Raw genomic sequence first — 16,700 nt, 5'->3', positions numbered from 1 at the left:
AAGTTTGGGTTACACTATATTTTAAGGCGTCCTTGTTATACTGTAATTATACATTTAAGTACTGAGTAATATTAAGTAACTACATGTACTTACTATAGGGTTTTGTTTAGGTTGAGTTGCATGTAATTATGCATCTATAGTTATTACTATAGTAACTATGTAACAATGAAACTCTTACCCAAGTTTGTGATTGATCATGTTATGCTGGAATAACACGGATCATCTGAAATTTGTTAATTGTTCATAAAAGTTAAACTTTTATGAACTTTTTTGAAAATGGTTATTATACAATATATTATGGAAGCTTGTTTCTGCCACAGAATATTAAATAAAAAAGTAATTGCTAATTTTTAACTCACAATTTTGACTTATTTTCTCAGAATTGCATGTTTATATCTCGCAATTCTGACTTTATAACACGCAATTGGGTGATATAAAGTCACAATTGTGAGATATAAAGTCACAATTGCGTGTTATAAAGTCAGAATTGTGAGATATAAACATGCAATTCTGAGAAAATAAGTCACAATTGTGAGTTAAAAATTAGCAATTACTTTTTTATTTAATATTCTGTGGCAGAAACAAGCTTCCATAATATATTGTATAATAACCATTTTCAACACATACAATATACACTTGCAATTCTGATGAAAAAAGTCAGTCTTTTTTTGCTTAGAATTGAACTTAATAACTTTATGAGATTATATATCACAATTCTGAGAAAAGATGTCAGAATTGAGAGATATAAAACGCCCAATTGTGGGGGGAAAAAGTCAGAATTGCGAGATGTAAACTCGCAATTGTGAGATAAAAAGTCGCAATTATCTTTTAAAATGTTTTATTCTGTGTCGGAAACAAGCTTCCATGATATATAAATGAAAAATGGCACTTCCTGACACACACACGTTGCCGATCGCTAGGATAATAATAGGAATTCTATTCCAGGAAGTTGATCTAATAACATGTACGATATAGTTAAATCTAATATCATGTTAATTTGTTACTTAAATTGGAGTCCCTGTCTTATTTTGGGCGGTGTGCTGGTAACCGGTCGCCGCACCCCATCCTGCCACAGCAAATCAGGATAAAGGTGTTCGAACGTCCTAAAATAGAGGCACTATTATTCCTATGAATTAACCTTCACTGGGACTCCAACAATGAGATTAAAGGAGGAAATGCATCTATACCTGCTTTGTCCCACTTCCTGTCACGATGACATCATGATCACTCATTGCCTGTTGTAGTTACACTGAAACACACACATCCGTAAAGAGGGTCACTGAGCATGACCGTCATATAGTCTTCGAGGAATGCTGAAGAAGATTAAACATTAATGATTCCTCTTGTTGGCTGTCACCAAGTTTATTTTATTAAGTATTCGTGTTACTTTAGTGATCAGATGCACCGTTTTCACCCACTGGACCATAAAAACGTGAGTCATATCTAAAGAACGAATCGCATTTAATTGTCTCTATATCCTGTCTAGTGTTCAGACACACACTCTTTGGTGGCCAGTGATGACATCATGTCACGTCACCAATAATCAGGGTGTTGGTGAAGCGGATGTTGATGAAATCAGAGTGAAAATGCAGTTTTTGTGGGTCTGTATACGCAAACGTCTGAGAACACATTGAATAATCATATAAAATAAGTGCAAAATAGACGCATCTTCACCATAGATGTGTGCCATTGCAGTTAAAGACTCCTGTCATGATGTCTTCGAGCTCACTAAATGAACAATGCGTCATGTTTGCTTACTCACCTTGATTGCGTTGGTTTCTGCCATTTCCGGCTGATGTCACCGGTCGTCATAATTCCTGTCATGAGAAGTGAACTAAAAGGAAGTATCGTAGGAAATGGGCAAGATGGAAATCAAGTGCCGCCTTATAGATTTCCTCCCTGAATTTCACTAAAGTATGACGTTATTCTTTACTCGTCACAGAGACACTCATTCATTATGCTTGTAGACTCAGATTAGGCTCCAAAGGTCACAGAAACATTTCACCCTCATGACCCTTTAAGTCAAGTCACCTTCATTTATATAGCGCTTTTAACAGTATGGATTGTTTCAAAGCAGCTTTACAGTAGCCTTTTAGTAAGTTACAGTACGTTTTTTTATGTGCTTTAAGACAAAGCATGTGTAAATTCATAAGTCGACAGCATTGCTGAGTATTTTCTGCTTAAAACTGCAGAGAACCAAAGACAGTCTCAAAAACACGGTTTGAAATCGCTGGTGTTTCTGACGTCACACACTACCTTGTAACCAATCAGATCAACGTGTGATCGTCAACCAGTGGATCTCTGAGCTGAGTGAGTGAGTGAGTGAGTGGAGGCGGGGCTCATTTGCATATTCATAGAACCTAGTATACTAAATGAGGCAAGGGTGTCGAGTTACATTCAAGCTATTTTAAGGCATGAATAAAACATTTTAAGGAAAAAATTCTCAAATATGTCATTTTGGTGATCAAATATGAGTTTTAAGGGATACAATGATTGACAACAGGGGGACTTTAAAGTACCATTGTATTACCATCTGATACCATCAATGCACTATGGTATTGTCACGGACACAGTAATTTTTCTCTGATGTCTTCTAACATATGTTGGTTTATCTGTGTGTGTGTGTGTGTGTGTGCGTGTGTGTGTGTGTGTGTGTGTATATATAGGAGAGCAGCGTTCAGATCGCCATCAAACAGTGCCGGCAGGAGCTCAGCGCCAAGAACAAGGGAAGGTGGAGTTTAGAGATTCAGATCATGAAGAGGTGAATATATATCATGTCCAGAGTCAACAATTTCCTATTTCTTCACACACAGCTCTCCTTCTAATTTCAAAAGGCATTTACATAGAAATCTGATCAGCATCAGAGAGGGAGGAACATGTTCATGAAAAACAAATGAACAGTTTTCGGTGCCAGTGGAACTCAGTGTGATTAAAAACTGAAAATAATACAGTATATATGCAATGACTCCTTCACAGTAATTCTTCTAACGACTACACCCATCTTTTTTGGCTGATAACTTTATGTTGGCTTTCGCGTCACAGCAGACGCTTCTTTAAATAGAAAACACTCTTATTTTCATGGTATTTTTCCATCTTTTGCCCTCTGAATCTCAGCTATGTTTACCATCTTCTAATGTGCCGTCCATTAAGCGACCACGCAAAGCCTTCTGTTGTTATTCAGCTATTTATAACTGTTTTAAGACCAAAAGTTTTGAGCAAAACAAAGAGGGATGGATTTATGACACCGCAGTTGTAAAAAGTGACCGGTTTAACGGCTCGGCATCGGTTTGTGCCGTCACAACACCTTCAGGCTCATCTTAAATCAGGAGCAAGTGCATCTCTGTTTGTCTCTCGAGGTGTTCTTCCTGTTATTGGTTTAGGGCTGATTTTGTTGTGGCTGTAATCATGTCCAGTTGTTTATTGGGAAGCTGCTTATTCTATTACGTTTTTTTGGGTGTGAAATAGAGCTGCACGATTCTGGAGAAATTGAGAATCACAAATTTTTATTTTATTTTTTCAAAAAGAGATTATGGGCCATATTTTAACTGCTTCTGAAATGCAAGTATCAAATGCGAAACGCAAGTAACTTTGTGGGTGGATCCCGGGCGCTGTTGCTATTATACCGGCGCAAGAGTCGTTTATCCCGCCGGTATAATAGCAACAGCGCCCGAGATCCGCCCACAGAGTTACTTGCGTTTCGCATTTGATACTTGCGCCCGCAAATCTAAAATGTGTTGGTCTGAAGCAGCTTCATTACTCATAGGTGTGGTTTCTTTGGGCGTAACGTGAAATAAACCAATCAGAGCGTCCTCTCACATTCCCTTTAAGAGCCGGCGCGCTTGTTCCACGGTGGATCGCTATTATAACGGCGGATCGCTATTATAACGGCGGATCGCTATTATAACGGCGGATTGCTATTATAACGGCGGATCGCTATTATAACGGCGGATTGCTATTATAACGGCGGATTGCTATTATAACGGCGGATCGCTATTATAACGGCGGATCGCTATTATAACGGCGGATTGCTATTATAACGGCGGATCGCTATTATAATGGCGGGTTTGCCGGCGCACGCCAGGAGCGGTTCACAGCCGAGGAGACCGACGTTCTCGTCAGGGCCGAAAAACACAGAGAAATGACATTGGGAATGATGGAGAAACCACACAAATTATCGTCGGTTAAACAGGCGTATAATAATTTGGGTAAATGTGTTGCTAGATTTATGCCTATTTTTTCACATCTTCACGGACACAACAATGATTTCCCTCGTGTGTTAATATTTTTCCTTGTAATAATGTATAATTTGCAAAAATGAAAACTGCTGCGTCTGTTTAGATTAGAGAATCAAAGTGTGTGTGTGTTGTTCACACACTACATAATGGCCAAGCATGCGCGCTTAAAATAGCATCTGACTAACACACAACGCTGTCTTTAGACAAGGTTTTTCCTGGTCAGTGGCGGAATTGTTTTTTGAAACTGCAAAATATCACCAGGGAACGTTTGCGCCGGAACACGCTCCTCTTTTCGCTGAACCGCCCCCGCGAGCGCAAGTTCATTCCCTAATTTACCGACGTGCGTCTGTGGAGGGAAGAGTCCGCTGTGCGCGGGTGCAGAATAGAAATGATACATGCGTCGTGTACAAAGTCAATTGCGCTGGGTGCAAGATACGGCCCATGATTCTAAACAGACAATTCAACAAAATATCATGACATTTACATGATAATTGTTGCGATCTAAAATGTTTAATTAATCTGAATAAATTATAAAAAATTAATAAACGGGATAAATGATTTAATGACCTACCCATAAATACTTCACTTGTTTCATTACTGGATGAATCTGTGTTTTTTAAATTAATCTCTTGAATGAATCATGAATTATTAAAATTATTAAATGACAATACATTATTTAATAGTCACCACCTGGTGGCATAACGATGTAAACAATACAGTTGTTATTTGACGCGAAGTTACTTTTTAAAAGTGATTTGCTATATTGTGATCGCTTTCATAGACGTCAGTGTTTACATCCGAACTATAAATCTTTATCCCAGTTCTTCTGTGATAATATAAATATTTGGGTAACACTTTACAATATGGTTAATTAACATGAACTAAGAATGAACACTACTTCTTCAGCATTTAGTTAATATTAATTTCAACATTTACTAAGACGTTATTTAAATCAAAGGCTGTGTTTGTTAACATTAGTTAATGCACTGTGAACTAACATGAACAAACAATGAACAGCTGGATTTTTATGAACTAACATTAACAAAGATTAATAAATACTGTAACAAATGTCATTGTTAGTTCACATTAGTAAATACATTAACTATTGTTAACTAACGAACCTTATTGTAAAGTGTTAACAATATTTGTAACAAAGAAAAGACTGCTTGCTTTCTCTGCTTGAGAAAAGACTCTCTCTGGATCAGTTTTAACATCGTTGTCATTTAGGAATGAGTTCGCATGAGTGTTTGAATCGAGATCGCAATCTTTTAACGATTAATCATGCAGCTTTAGCATGAACACATGAAATATTATCAGCATGTCTGCAACAACAGGACAAATTGCATGCTACCGTCTGGGGTGTCATCCAAATGCAACCTGGTTCAATTATACATGCAACATAAATGATTAAAACCACACGTTGTCTGTTGAGTGTCACGGTGTGAGTGTTTCCGTGACGCTGCGGTGTGGTTGGCTTGCTCTCGTTAACAGTGGTTGTGTGACGAGCGAGAGGGGTTGGGGGACGTGCTGGTTCTCTCAGATTTATAGCAGACTGTGTCTGAGCCACAAAGCTGGACTCAAAACACCCTCAGTGTGTATATCGCCAAACCACAACCATCACACACACAGATGTTTTTGGGGAACACACCCAAGACTGAGTTTCTCTAGTTCACACACACATTCAGTGATGATCAATTCTTAATAATGATGATGATATCAGTGTTGAATCTCAGAAAATGTGCTTCAGTTGAAGCCGCTTTAAAGGATTAGTTCACTTTCAAATAAACATTTACTGATAATTTACTCTCGCCGATGTCATCCAAGATGTCCATGTCTTTCTTTCTTCAGTCGAAAAGAAATTAAGGTTTTTGAGGAAAACATTCCAGGATTTTCTCCATATAATGGACTTCAATGGCAACCAACGGTTTGAAGGTTCAGATGTGAGTTTCAATGCAGCTTCAAAGTCTCGACACGACCCCAGTCGAGGAATAAGAGTCTTATCTAGAGAAACGATCGGTCATTTTCTAAAAAAATAAAAATAAATTATATACTTTTTAACCACAAATGCCCGTCGTGTGCCATCTCATGTGTATATCATCATGTTGGAAAGGTCATGCGTCACGTCAAAAAGGGCCAAAAAAGTAAAATCTCATTTTCTCCTCCAACTTCAAAATTGTCCGACATCTTTGTTTTAATTTATTATTATTTGAAAAAACATTCGTGACCTTTCCAACGTGATGACGTAATGCGTGGCGCATCGCAGAGATGGTACATGACGGGCATTTGTGGTTAAAAAGTATATAATTTTTATTTATTTTTATAAAATGACAGATCGTTTCGCTGGATTAGACTCTTATTCCTCGACTGGGATCGTGTCGAGACTTTGAAGCTGCACTGAAACTCACATTTGAACCTTCAAACCGTTGGTTGCCATTGAAGTCCATTATATGGAGAAAAATCCTGAAATGTTTTCCTCAAAAACCTTAATTTCTTTTCGACTGAAGAAAGACTGAAGAAAGAAAGACATGGACATCTTGGATGACATCGGGGTGAGTAAATTTTCCAAAAAAATTATTTGAAAGTGAACTAATCCTTTAACCTCTTTTGTGGAGGGAAAGGAATCCCGTCATGTTTTCCGAGGTATTTGACTGTTGGCAGCAGCTCAGAAATAGACTGACGTCAAAAAGACATGAAGTCTGATTAAACCCACCCGTCATCATGATAAATAACCCGTGATTTATGGAGCGTGTTGGACTCTGACGTGTCCACCGTAACCCAACTCAGTGTCTCCGTGAGGGGCCCGTAATGATAACATACCATTTGTGAGGAATCTCTGCTGTCTGCTTCATAGCTTTCCAAACAAGGATTTTTTCTTCTTCAGATTAAGATTCAGAGCGCTGGTTGGTATAGGGTTTGGTCTTCTTGAACACTGGTTATTTTTCAAACAAGAAGCAACACTTTTGAACACTTTTCAAAATACAGTCTGTAAAAACTTCTCATGTAAACTCATCTTGTTATCAGGACTTTAAGGTTATAGACCTCAACTTTTCCCTGACGCTGTATAAAGCTGATAATACAGCAGTATTCGGACAGAGACTCGGTTCTGTCCAACAGTTGTTGATTGTATAATTGGCAGATCTGAACGCGAGCTTGTAGTCGATTGGGTTTAAATGGACTCAGTGAAGTCTGCCATACGACACCAGAGAGAAACCTCTTGATGGTTAAAAAAACAGATGGTTGAGCTTTTTAGAAATGAATGAATTTAGAAAACAGGATGAATTTCCTACTTTAAAATTCATTATTACTTCACTTGGGTTCATACTTTTTTTTTCAGCTGAAAAAAGTGAAAGATAAGTCGAAGTCGCCTCTTCAAGTCGAACACACCTAATGTCTTCCGAAGCACAAAGGGTTGTGGGTAATATTAGATTTTAAAAAAGTTGAAAATTAGAAATTAAGTTATTAACTTATGATTTGTGATGCACCACTTTTGCATACTATATAGTATGGCTGAATCAATGATTTTGATGACATCACTGCACTTCAGCTTCTCATCAGTTTCCTGTCCAATCAAATGCGCTCTAGAATCTGAAGCTCCGCCCCCTACATTATTAATAGTTGCTGAAGCTGCGGCTGTAATCGGTCACACATGTACTATTTTCTACATGGTGAATGGCACACAGTGCACTATATAGGGGATAGGGAACGATTCAGACTGTGTAAATATGTTTCCTATTGGGGCGAATTAAGTCTGGTTTCACGTTAGTGTCACGCAAACAACCGCAGATCCGGTCCAGAGACTCGATACACAGAGCGGATCATATGATCGAGTCGACGCGGACCACAAAATGTATCAGACCCATTTGAATTCGGCACAGAGTGCTGTATTATAAAGTAGGGCTGGGTATCGATTCAGATGTTCCAATTCGATTCGATTTCGATTCTAAATTCAATTTCGATTCAAAATTCAATTTCGATTCCCGATTCGACTCAATGAAAATAGATTTAATACAAATCCTATATTTATTTATTTTTAAACGGTGAACATAAGTTTACGAGTGGTTAATTAATAAAAAGAAATAGAGCCACAAACCTGTATATTAAACTCTTTTTATTTTAGGTACTCTTGGGTACATTAAAACCCAACTTCAAATGCATACAATGAATAGACAGGATTTTAAAGATTAAAAATTGATGCTGAAAATTAGACAAGTCAGAACAGTCGCATGCCTTGATCAATCAGGATCAGGTTATTTTATGTTTAAGAGAAAACTAACATTAAATCTCACAGCATTATCTGTAACATGGAGGCTGCAAGCCTAGAACACTGTAGGAAAACTAATACTGGCTTTTGGGTGATAGGTATAAATAAATATGGAAAAAAAATAGATTTTTGGCCTTTGAGAATCGATTTTGAATCGACCACATTTTAAAAATCGAGAAATCGATTTTTTTGCCCAGCCCTATTATAAAGCAATATGGAGGAGATTAGGAGGAGAAATGGAAACAGCGGCTTTATCGAGCTCAACGGCTCTGGCTGAGCTGTGATATAAACTAAACGCTATTGGCTATTTTAAAAACAGCTCGTCCTGTTTCAGTGGAAATTACATCAACACATTGAATAATGCTGTGCGTTTCAAGGCACTTCAGTGGGCCTTTTAAGTAACTGAATTGACTCAACTGGTGAATTATTATTTTTATTTTTTACGGTAAGGTTTAGGAGAGCCGTTTTGCATGTTGAAAATGATCTCAAGAACATTAAGAGGTTTGTTTCTCCAAAGTATTTGGCGTGAAGGAAAGCAAAAAGTGTGACATTTTCAAAGTTTAGATGCTTCATCTTTCTCGAGATAGATTGAAACGCCTCTTACTCACCCGTTGTTACTCAAGGCCTAATTTTTGTTATTACAGCAATTATGTCAGGATGGTTGCATGTGAAGGTTAAAACGAGCTGTTTATTTTCTCAGATGATAGTTTTAGGTGTTGCCGTTGCAGTTATCCTGTTATGGTGCCTGGAATCTGTTTTTATTCCTCTTTGTCCTAAGCGTGTTTTATAGGAGGTTCGTGTTGGGAAGGGCCGGCCAGCCGTCTGTATATTAAAAACACATATTTTAATAACAACATTGTGTAACCCAGATTATAAGAGGGTTATATGTACGTTGTGTTCTCTGTTGTTTGCACGTAATAGTGAAGCGTCTCTCTTCGGCAGGTTGAATCACATGAATGTGGTGGCGGCGAGAGACGTTCCAGAAGAACTCCAGAAACTGGCCACAAATGACCTGCCGTTGCTGGCCATGGAGTACTGCCAGGGAGGAGACCTACGCAAGGTGTGGCACTTTAAAAAACTTTTTGGGCAAATACCATGGTGATGGCATGGGGTTTTGGACATGCAGCATGGTACAAACCACGGTATATGAATATTCCAATGATTGCATGTTGCATTATCAAAATAACCTCTGTGCTTTCTGTATGTTCAGTACCTGAATCTGCTTGAGAACTGCTGTGGCATGAGAGAAGCTGCTGTTCTGACACTGATTCAAGATATATGTGAGTCCGCATACACCAGCCAGCCAATGGCAGTCCAAAGTTATTCCCTCCAATCGCAACACTAGGATCCTATGATTTCAGAGTCCAGTTATAAAAATGTAATTTACAGTGTAACGCAGAATGACATGGAATTTGGCAAATTTAAAAGTAAGGGTTGTACACATTAAACCGCCTTATGGATGTGTGTTTGTGAAAATTAATGTGCAAAAAGTTATAAGACTATTGAAACTCAAAAACATAAATTTTACATGCAAAATTTTTTTTACGTGCAACGAAAATGAACGTGAAATTAACGAAAATGAACGTGCAAAAAGTTATGAGACTATTGAAACTCAAAAACAGTAAATCTATGTTGTGCAGCACTTTGTTTGGCAAAAAACATTTGATTACCACCATTTCTGACTGTAAATTTGATAAAACAGAATTTCTTGGGGGAAAAAATAAAACATTTTTGTAGGGTCTTGTTATTTGTGCAAAGGTTAATACATTATTATATTGATAAAGTTTTATGAAGTCAATTGATAAGGCATGCTTTTAGTTACTAAAAGATTGAATTAAACCATTAAAACTGAATCCAGAAAAATGTAAACAGAATTTCTGAAAAAATAAAACAGTTGTAAAAATGTAGCCTAGTTTTTGTTAAACTGGCAATACGTTGTTGTTAAATTTAGTTAAATTTAATTAGACATGCTTTTTGATTAATGAAATTTAATTTAACCATTAAAACGGAATCCAGAAAAATTCAAACAGGAAGAAAAAGGGATTTGGGAAGAAATAAAGCAGATTTCATAGGGCCCTACAACAGAAATAACACAAGCATCTGTGTAACTCAGTTTTTCCAGCTCAGGCTTTAGTCCCAGCAGACGGCAAACCAGACTAGTCGACCTTTATCACGTGAGCACGCGAACATATGTGAGCCGTAAACAGAGGTCAGCCGAACCGGTGTGGTGACGGTGTGTTTACATTTCTGCTGAATCTGCGTTTATGTCACATCAGGTCTTGCAAATGTCAGAACATAAACCCAGTCAAATATTTAACCCAGATTTGCAGCTGAAAGTGGTGGAGAGTATGAATCAGACCAATCTGATGCACACACACACACACACACACACACACACACACACTACCAGAGAGAAGAAGTCTGATGCATTATGCAGCTTAAGACTTTTTTTGCAAGAAAATTGAGAAAATGGCGGGAGCTCTACTAAAACTTATTGACTTAAAAGGGATAGTTTCTCCAAAAATTAATTTACTGACCCTCATGTCGTATCAAACCTAAATGTATTCAGACACCTTGCTATCCTAACTTACATAAATTAACTATAGTGTCCTGAAAATATATTAAAAATTATATATGGTGTCAGAATAATTTTTGGTTTGCCTGTACAATGACTTGATTTCGTATGCAGAACAGAAAAGGAAGTGTTTAGCTTACCGGTAACTTAACTATGATTCATGACTCAACTTTGTTTTAGACTCTCTCTTTTTTTTTTTTTGAATTCTTAGAAATATAAACAGACCCAAAATGAGTCAATAAGTTATGCAGTAAGAGTAAAGAGCTATGAATGAATGTGGAGCTGCTCAGATCATATGATGAGAAATGTTAGACAAATCTGAGCACAGTTTGAGACATCTCGTGGGAGATTTATGGGGTCATTTTTAGGAGGACTTGTTCTCTTCTGAGAAGCTGAACTAGGAATTGGAAACTAGAAAAAACAGAAAAAATGTGAGAAAATGAGTGACCTATAACCTTTAGTCACTAAAGAGATAACAAGATATTATGACCCGGATTGGGTTGATGAGGTACGTCTGCGGTTTATAATCCACTGTGAGTAGATTCTCTTTGTTTACACTCGATCCAGAACTAACAACCTCAAACTGGATCTAATGATGGGTCATAAATGTCGTTGTATACAACAACATATCACAGTGCCATATCATCTTACCGTCACTCTGTGGTCCACCAGAGAAGTTTCTGTTAGATCACAAACATGAACCTGGATTTAGTCACCGGCCTCATCCTGTTCAGTTTCCTCTCAAGTAAAAACACTGCGGTTTCCTAAAAGAAACATGTGAGATGAACATGGTCATCAGTAGATGTGGAAGTCATGTTTCCAGTAAAGTCGGCTGGGTGTTAGACCCTGATGTGTGACCTTATCATTGAGGATTTAGTGGGAAGCCTTTAGAGTAATAATGTGGGAAAATTTCACTCTGGCAGTCAAGTGGTGTTGGGTTTGATGATGTTTTAAAGTGATAGTCCACCCAAAAATGTAAATAGCCTCATCATTTACATTACTCAACCGTATGTCATTGCAAATCTGTATGACTCCATTTCTTCTGCAGAACACAAAAGAAAATATAGACAAAATACCTGAGACATGTTCCACAGAAGAAATAAAGTCATACACCTAGAGTAAATGAGGACAGAATGCTAATTTTTGGGTGAACTATCCCTTTAAATGTGAGGTGTGTAATTTTGTCAATGTTAAAGTCCCCATGTAGTCAATAATTGTATCCCTTAAAACTCATCTTTGATCATCAAAATGAAATATTTAAGCCTTTTTTCCTTGATTTTTTTTTTTATTCATGCCTTAAAATAGCTTGAATGTAACTCGACACCCTTGCCTCATTTAGTATTAGCGTTCTATGAATATGCAAATGAGCCCCGCCTCCACTCACTCACTCATACCCCTTTTCCACCAAAGCAGAGCTGGTGCTGGTTCGGAGCCAGAGCCTAGTTTCAAATCGGTTCTTTGTTTTTCCACCGCCAAAGCACCAGCTCCGAACCAGTAAAACTGGTTCTTAAGTAGCACCAAATCATTGCAGGGTCTAGAACGGAGCCAAGTAAGAACCGCTTGCGTCAGGGGCTGGGGGCGGGGTTACCGTGACCAACACGACGAATAGAAACTTGTGACCGCCATTTTTAAATAGCAGCTAGTCGAGCTAATAGCAGCTCGATTATAATATCCGTCTATGTAAGTTACGGCGAGCTGCACGAACGCGTTGGATTCCGATGTATTTTTGCAATCCCATGAGCATCCATAGTATTGCAACGTCCGTTATTGTTGATGGCTTGTTCGAGATGCATCGGAGCGGCGCGGACCGATCGGAGCTGCGGTAGTGTTTGGAGAGCATAGGACTCCTTGTGCTTTTAGATCGCTATCGCAGTGCTTTGATGTCATCTGCAAGAAGCCGATGCATCTCGAACAAGCCTGGCGTGTTTGTGTTTGGCGCTACCGCTCTAGCGGTTGCTGGGCAACATGAGACGTATACAGTGACGTAAGATCTGGCTCTGTTGTGGCTCTCTAGCCGGTGGAAAGGCAAACCGGTTCTTAGTAAGCTCGTCAGTCGAACCAACTCTGAACCAGCTCTGGCTCTGGCTCTGAACCAGCACCCGGTTCTTGTTGGTGGAAAAGGGGTAACACTCACTCAGAGATCCACTGGTTGACGATCACACGTTGATCTGATTGGTTACAAGGTAGTTTGTGACGTCAGAAACACCAGCGATTTCAAACCGTGTTTTTGAGACTGTCTTTGGTTCACTGCAGTTTTAAGCAGAAAATACTCAGCAATGCTGTCCACTTATGAATTTGCACATTGTTTGTCTTAAAGCACATAAAAAACACTTTAAAAGCTGGATTTTTCACCACAGGGGGACTTTAAAATACTTTCTCATATTAGTAGTTTCACTTCCTAAAAAGTCAGTAACACTGGCTGAACCAATGGTGTATATATAGAGCAAGACTATCTGTCATTTGTTTTTCAACAAGAATTATACTTTTTGGGAAGAGTTTAAAGAAAATTTAGGTAGTTAATGTTAGTTAAACTGTTGACATTTTAATATCTAGTTACCTGAATAATAATAACACATCTGGTTTAATGGCATTGAAGTTTGTGATCGCCACAGTACATTCAGGACCAGTGAGCTGGCAGAGCATTGGTGTCTAAAGTTATATTGATGATTATCTCATTAAAATGTTAATATTTCCAATAAAAATCAAATCTGTCTCTCTCCAGCCTCGGCGCTGACGTACCTCCACGGGATGAGAATTATTCACAGAGACCTCAAACCAGAAAACATTGTTCTTCAACAGGGAGAAAAAAGGGTGAGTGTTGAGAGAATTGGAGATCCGATTTACTAAATAATAATGCAAAAAAAGAAGATTTTTTTACATTTTGCAGTAATTCTGTTCAGACGGCACTATTTTCACGCTCATATTTTATTGCTAAATGAAAGAAGCATGAATGTTTCCTGCATCTTGCAGCTGGTCCACAAGATCATAGATCTGGGTTACGCTAAAGAGCTGGACCAGAGCAGCCTGTGCACATCGTTTGTTGGGACGCTGCAGTATTTGGTGGGTACATCAACGGCCTTGTGCAAAATACCAGACTTCCTGATTGATTAGTATCTCATCTTTACTGATACACAGTATTTTGTTCTCTGTGTCGTGTGCTGTCGGCCTCTCTCAGGCCCCTGAGCTGTTAGAACAGCAGAAGTACACGGTGGCGGTGGATTATTGGAGCTTCGGGACGCTGGTTTTTGAGTGTATCACAGGATTCAGGCCTTTTCTACCAAACTGGCAACCCGTGCAATGGTAATTATTCCGCTGAATTTTACACTGCAAGGTCTGATGGTTACACAGATTTTCTTTTAGTGGTTTTCAACCTTTTTGACTCCAAGGCCTCTATTGACATGAGTATTCAATGCCCCCCTTTTAGGTGAATAGGTTTTATCCTGTACATCTGCTGTAAATTATTATTATTTGACATCTTTGGATACTCCTAGTTTCTGTATATTAAGTTTCATTACTCCAGAAGTTGTAGGCGCTGAATGTTCTTTAGGGTTCCTACTCTTTTAAACTAATGAATTTAGAAGGTTCCTAATTTTGTTTAGGAGTCTAAAGTATAATAGGGGCATTTTAAAAGGGGTGGTTGATCATGATTTCACTTTTCTAGCTGTAGTTAGTGTGTAATGTTGCTGTTTGATCATAAACAACATCTGCTTACAACGCTCAAAGTTCAAAGCAAAGGAAGATATTTGCTTTTAAAGAAATAGTTTTTTAAGGACTACAACAAACGGCTGGTAGGAACTACACGACATTCCTCCCGGGTTAGTGACATCACCAACCCTAAAATTTACATAAACCCCGCCCCCGGAACACGATTTATAGATTATCATGACAGAATATGCTAATCAATGACTCGAAGATAGATAACTCCACATTAGCTACATAAATTCATCAACTAACCATTCAGAAATGTCCTGTTGCTTCTACATGTTGTCACTTTTTCTTGAGTCTCTCCATCATTGTCTGACTCCGGTTTTAACATAAAAGGCTAAAAGTTTTTGAAATTTTCAGTGCATGTGTGTGTGTGTGAGGTAAAAGGACACGAGCTCTTGAAGCTCCGCCCCCTGTGCCGGGAGCAGCAGCTCATTTGCATTTAAAGGGACAGACACAAAACGGTGTGTTTTTGCTCACCCTCAAAAAGTGAAACTTTAACATGCTATATAAAAATATCTGTGGGGTATTTTGAGCTCAAACTTCACACACACACTCTGGGGACATCAGAGACTTATTTTACATCTTGTGAAAATGGCATTATACCACCCCTTTAAGATTTTATTAATTCCCATGAATGACTATTCCAGGTCTAGATATTATATACACTTTTAAAATGAGGCTTTCTCATATATTCATATTTTTTCCAAGACTGTGGGAATCCTGGGTCTTCAAAGAAACCAAAATCAGTGTTGATAGGGCGAATTGAAAGAATTATACTGTTTTTTAAAAGTTGTTTTAGCCAGTTTTAAAGCTCCCCTTGGAGAACCACTGCAGGCTGTTTGATAAGGAAGGTAAAAGCTGATGCAGATGTGAGGAAAAGATACCATTTAAAAATGATTTGTAAAATAAATAACTTTTTTTATTTCCTACGTACTAGCGTGATCTTCAGCTCTTCAGTTTAAATGCAGTGTAAAAGTGGCATCAGTGGATGTTATATTCTGTATGTGAATGAACCCGATAGCAAGACTCAAAACAAAAGTACATGTTTTTCATAAATCATGACTCATGACCTGACAGCTTGAGCCAGAGTTCCTGTACTTGATGCAGAAAAGACCTTCATAAACTTGCATCACGCACTATTGTTCTAACATCGTATGTTTGAGTAAAGATAATATTCCTGCTACAATAGTTTATTATTCCGGATATTGCTGCACTGTGATTGGATGTGCTCCAGTATTCTCACCACATGGACTGTTTTTATATTATAACCTCTGAGAATATAAGAAAAAATCAAGACTGGCGCCGGTGCTGAAGGGTGTGTTGCAAAATACATCCAGGTTTGTTTGATTTCACATCGTTCTCTCTCTCCTCAGGCACGGCAAGCTGTTGCAGAAACAACTGGATGATATTGTGGTTTACGAGGATCTGATGGGAGAAGTTCGGTTCTCCAAACACCTCCCGAACCCTCACAACCTCAACAAGTGAGTCCTGTGACTATTAACCGTCATGTTGTGTTCGGGTCATTTTGACCCGGAGAGGATCTTCCCGTACCTGAAAATGCTAGCTAATGTTATTGCATTGAACTAAAATTGATTAAGTCTAACAACCTCACAAATGTTTTTTTGTGTGTTTTTCGCCCACATTGTAACACTTGTGATGTTCCCGGTCAAAAAATTCCTGGCCTACAAAAAATTGCTTATAAATCTCTCATTATGCTACATCACAAAATATTCGATTTCATCTTTTTGTCAACTTGTTTTCTTTCAATTAGGGTCGGTTTTATATTTCTTTTTGGAATTGATCGATCGTAGGCCTGAGCTTACATACCTAATTTTTTGAGTGAAAAAAAGCGTTATTTGTGGATAATTTTGTCAATTTTACATAAAATATGAAAACAAATAGCACTGTTTATCACACTAGT

At 38.2% G+C, this 16,700-nt stretch overlaps 1 protein-coding gene across 1 annotated transcript in view; it reads left to right on the top strand.

Annotated features, from left to right (window-relative positions):
• Positions 1 to 16,700, top strand: part of ikbkb (inhibitor of nuclear factor kappa B kinase subunit beta) — a 36,004-nt gene that overhangs the window by 1,833 nt on the left and 17,471 nt on the right. Inside the window, exons 3-9 of the mRNA XM_079636557.1 lie at positions 2,667 to 2,761; positions 9,439 to 9,556; positions 9,707 to 9,776; positions 13,794 to 13,882; positions 14,042 to 14,131; positions 14,247 to 14,371; positions 16,153 to 16,260. Coding sequence (XP_079492683.1) covers positions 2,667 to 2,761; positions 9,439 to 9,556; positions 9,707 to 9,776; positions 13,794 to 13,882; positions 14,042 to 14,131; positions 14,247 to 14,371; positions 16,153 to 16,260 — 695 coding nt within the window. The remainder of the gene's footprint in view (positions 1 to 2,666; positions 2,762 to 9,438; positions 9,557 to 9,706; positions 9,777 to 13,793; positions 13,883 to 14,041; positions 14,132 to 14,246; positions 14,372 to 16,152; positions 16,261 to 16,700) is intronic.

The sequence above is a fragment of the Phoxinus phoxinus genome (genome assembly GCF_949152265.1).
Source record: "Phoxinus phoxinus genome assembly, chromosome: 15".
In the NCBI taxonomy this organism is placed as follows: Eukaryota; Metazoa; Chordata; class Actinopteri; order Cypriniformes; family Leuciscidae; genus Phoxinus; species Phoxinus phoxinus.
This window is presented reverse-complemented; position numbering and strand designations above follow the sequence as displayed.